Consider the following 3,328-nt stretch of genomic DNA (forward strand, 5'->3'; position numbering starts at 1 on the left):
AGCGACAGCCAGACACAGCACCTTCTTCATCTGGAACTTGATCGTGGACTTCACCTCATCCACTTTGGCCACCATGTTTTCATTGTGTGTCAGCAGGGAAGGGAACTTGCCAGCCTTGTTCAGGCCTGGGCCCAGGATACGCGGGATCTGCTTGATCAGAGACTCAGAGGCCAGAAAGGCGTCATACTTCTTGGCCAGCTTTTTGACCAACTTCTTGTTCTTATTGAGCTTCTTCAGCGCCTCGATGTCCATGTGGGGGATATCCATGGCCTTGGCCTCATCGCAGTGCTGCTGGTCCCCCAGGACGCACACCGAGAACTTGGGGCGAGGGGTGGACTTGAGCCTGACGGTGCCCGAGAAACGCTTGTCCTTCTGGGGGTCGTAGTTCTTCAGGCTGATCTGCAGCTCCACCGTTTCCAGAAACTTGCGGCGCTTGCGCTGGTTCCCGTGCAGGACCTCCCGCACCGCCTCGTACAGGGTGTCGCCAGAGACTTTGCTGCTCATGGCTGGAGAGGCTGCGCGAACCGGAAGGAAGAGCTAGATTGTTTTTTTATAAGATTGCCATTTTTACTGTGTTAATTTTATCTACCTAAGCAGTAGTGGGAGATCTTTCCACTTCCTGGTGTTTTCTTTTATTTCTTTCTTCAAAGATTTAAAATTCTTGTCATACAAGTCTTCCACTTGTTGGGTTAGAGTTACTCTGAGATAGTTTATACTATTTGTGGCTATTATGAAGGGTGATGTTTCTATGATTTCTTTCTCAGTCGATTTATCATTCTGTGTAAATGAGGGCTACTGATTTTTTTGAGTTAATCTTGTATCCTGCGACATTACTGAAAGTGTTTATGAGTTGTAGAAGTTCCTTGGTAGAATTTTTGGGATTGCTTATGTAAACAATCATATCATCAGCAAATAGTGAGAGTTTGACTTCTTCTTTTCCAATTTGTATCCCCTTAATCTCCTTTTATTGTCTTTTTGCTCTAGCTAGGACCTCAAAAACTATATTGAATAGGTATGGAGAGAGTGGACAACCTTGCCTTGTTCCTGATTGCTGTGGAATCACTTTGAGTTTCTTTGCATTTAGTTTGATGTTGGCTGTCGGCTTGCTGTATATTGCCTTTATTATGCTTAGGTATGTTCCTTGTATTCAATTCATGCTCTTTCCAAGACCTTTATCATGAAGGGAAGTTGTATTTTGTTAAAAGCTTTTTCAACATCTAATGAGATGATCATGTGGTTTTTATTTTTCAGTTTGTTTATATGGTCAGTGTCTACTCTTTTATTTTGTTATTTTTTTTTGTTTGTTTTTAACTTTGTTTCGTTTTTTTAAGACAGGATTGCTCTGTGTAGCCATGGCTGTTTGGGGGACTCTTTGTAGATCCACCTCCCTCTGCCTCCTGAGTGCTGGGATTAAAGGTGCGTACCACCACTGCCCAGCACGCTGCCTACTCTCAACACCCCTATCGAACATTCATTCCATAATCCCTAGCTATGTCAGATGACCAGAAAGAGAAAAAGAATTACACAGATTGTAAACGAAGAAAAAAATAGTTTTTATTTTATTTTATTTGCAGTTGACATGATTGTTTGGTCAGAATCTCCAAAGGATTACCGAAACTGTACACTCATAGAATATTCCAGTTCAATATTGCAGGTTTTATCACTCACATCGGAGACCATGTGGTGGTCAGGGGGGTCTTGGGCTGCACTGCTATTCCTGTGGATGCAGAGGTGAGTTCCGAACAGTTGGTCAGAACTAGAGTCATTTACACAAACAGGTGGGTACCAGTGATATTGCAGAAAATCCAGCCAGCACTAATACTTAAAGTTCTGAAGACTCAGAGTGGCAGAGCAGCGGTGAGGTGTGTGGCTGTCGGCAGGTCTTCTTCCTTGGGCTGACGTTGTAGGAAATGTGGGTGTAGGAGCTGTGTTATGTAGGAGGCAGCGAAAGCTGAGGGATGACTTTATACAGGGACACTGGTGGGAAAGAGGAGAGCGGAGCCGTACCAGGACTCTGCTCCATGAGAGGGAAAGGAAGGGCCAGAGTACCCATGTCTATGAAATGTCGGTGCAGGGGTCGGAGAGATGGCTCATCAGTCAAGAGCACTGGCTGCTCTTCCAGAGGACCTGGGTTCCATTCCTGGCGCATGGCAGTTCACAGCTGTCTGTGACTTCAGTTCCAGGAGGTCTGACGCCCCCACACAGATATAAATGCAGACAAAACAGCAATGCACATGAAAAAAAATTAATTTAAAGAAAAGAAATGCTGGTGTATTGATTTTATTTCACTGAAATTTTATAATCAGTCTACTAGGTATAATGGCTTGGTCTTCTTCCCTGACCCTGACAAATGAAGTGGCCTCAGAATGGCTTGTGGAGATTTGCAAGTAAGATTCAGGGCAGAATTAAGTAGGCTAAAAATGTTCTTTAAAATTGTCTTACACATTTATCCATTAATATTTAACCTAAACTGAGCCATTGACTTTGACAATGCCGATTTTATCACTGTACTGTAGAGGTTATATGCCTTCCCAGTGAGCCATGCTCTCGGCACGGCAAGGAGAAAGCCCTTTATGAACACGCATGGCTGACTGCAGCTGACACCCAAGTAAGAGCTGGCCTCAGTGGAAGACTTTACTGTTCTACACCCTAGGCCTGTGCGCTTACACGCTGTTGTCCTTACCTCTCTTTCCTGCCCTACTCCTGGGTTATGCTTAGAGCAATTTAAATGGGGACAGGAGAATGCAAATCTGGTCACTTGGGCAGGTGGGAAATTTGCATAAATGTCACCAGAATCACTGCTTTCTTAAGCTACCAGCCGTGTCCCTTTCCAACAGTGGTCACCCAGGTTCAGTGTGCCCACCCGGCAGGCTTCTGTTTTCCTGATAAGAGCACAGGGGAATTAATGACTGATCAGGACACGATGGTGGTTGTGACCCTGTGTTGCCCCCTAAGCTGCCATTTAGAGACAGGTTCGCTGGGGATGGGCCTAATGGCTGATAAATCCTGATGAGCAAATATTCGTGTCCTTGCATCATAAATCTTCTTTGTCTCTGACAGGCCTGGCTAGCATACAGGTGACTCAGGCATATTAGGGCAGCTCTGTCCCTTACTAAAGTCTACTTTGTATGATTTAATGTCTTCTAAGCAAATCTATTGGTAAATCCTTTCTATTACCTTGAATTCCTTTGGCATTACTACCTCATATTTAAAAAGACAAAAAATAAGATAAAATACCACAAACCTCTCAAGCATTCAGCTGGAAGCCAGACCTGCCTGGGTGTTGTCGAATAATCTTTTTTTTTAAATATTTATTTATTTATTTATT

The 3,328-nt window shown here is 43.9% G+C and overlaps 1 protein-coding gene across 1 annotated transcript in view; it reads right to left on the reverse strand.

Annotated features, from left to right (window-relative positions):
- The window catches only part of LOC101997469 (60S ribosomal protein L10a-like), a 4,844-nt gene extending 4,330 nt beyond the window's left edge, over positions 1-514 (reverse strand). The window contains exon 1 of the mRNA XM_013350864.2: positions 7-514. Coding sequence (XP_013206318.1) covers positions 7-504 — 498 coding nt within the window. The 5' untranslated portion in view covers positions 505-514. The remainder of the gene's footprint in view (positions 1-6) is intronic.
- Between the last annotated feature and the right edge of the window lie 2,814 nt (positions 515-3,328).

The sequence above is a fragment of the Microtus ochrogaster genome, linkage group LG1 (genome assembly GCF_000317375.1).
Source record: "Microtus ochrogaster isolate Prairie Vole_2 linkage group LG1, MicOch1.0, whole genome shotgun sequence".
Lineage (NCBI taxonomy): Eukaryota > Metazoa > Chordata > Mammalia > Rodentia > Cricetidae > Microtus > Microtus ochrogaster.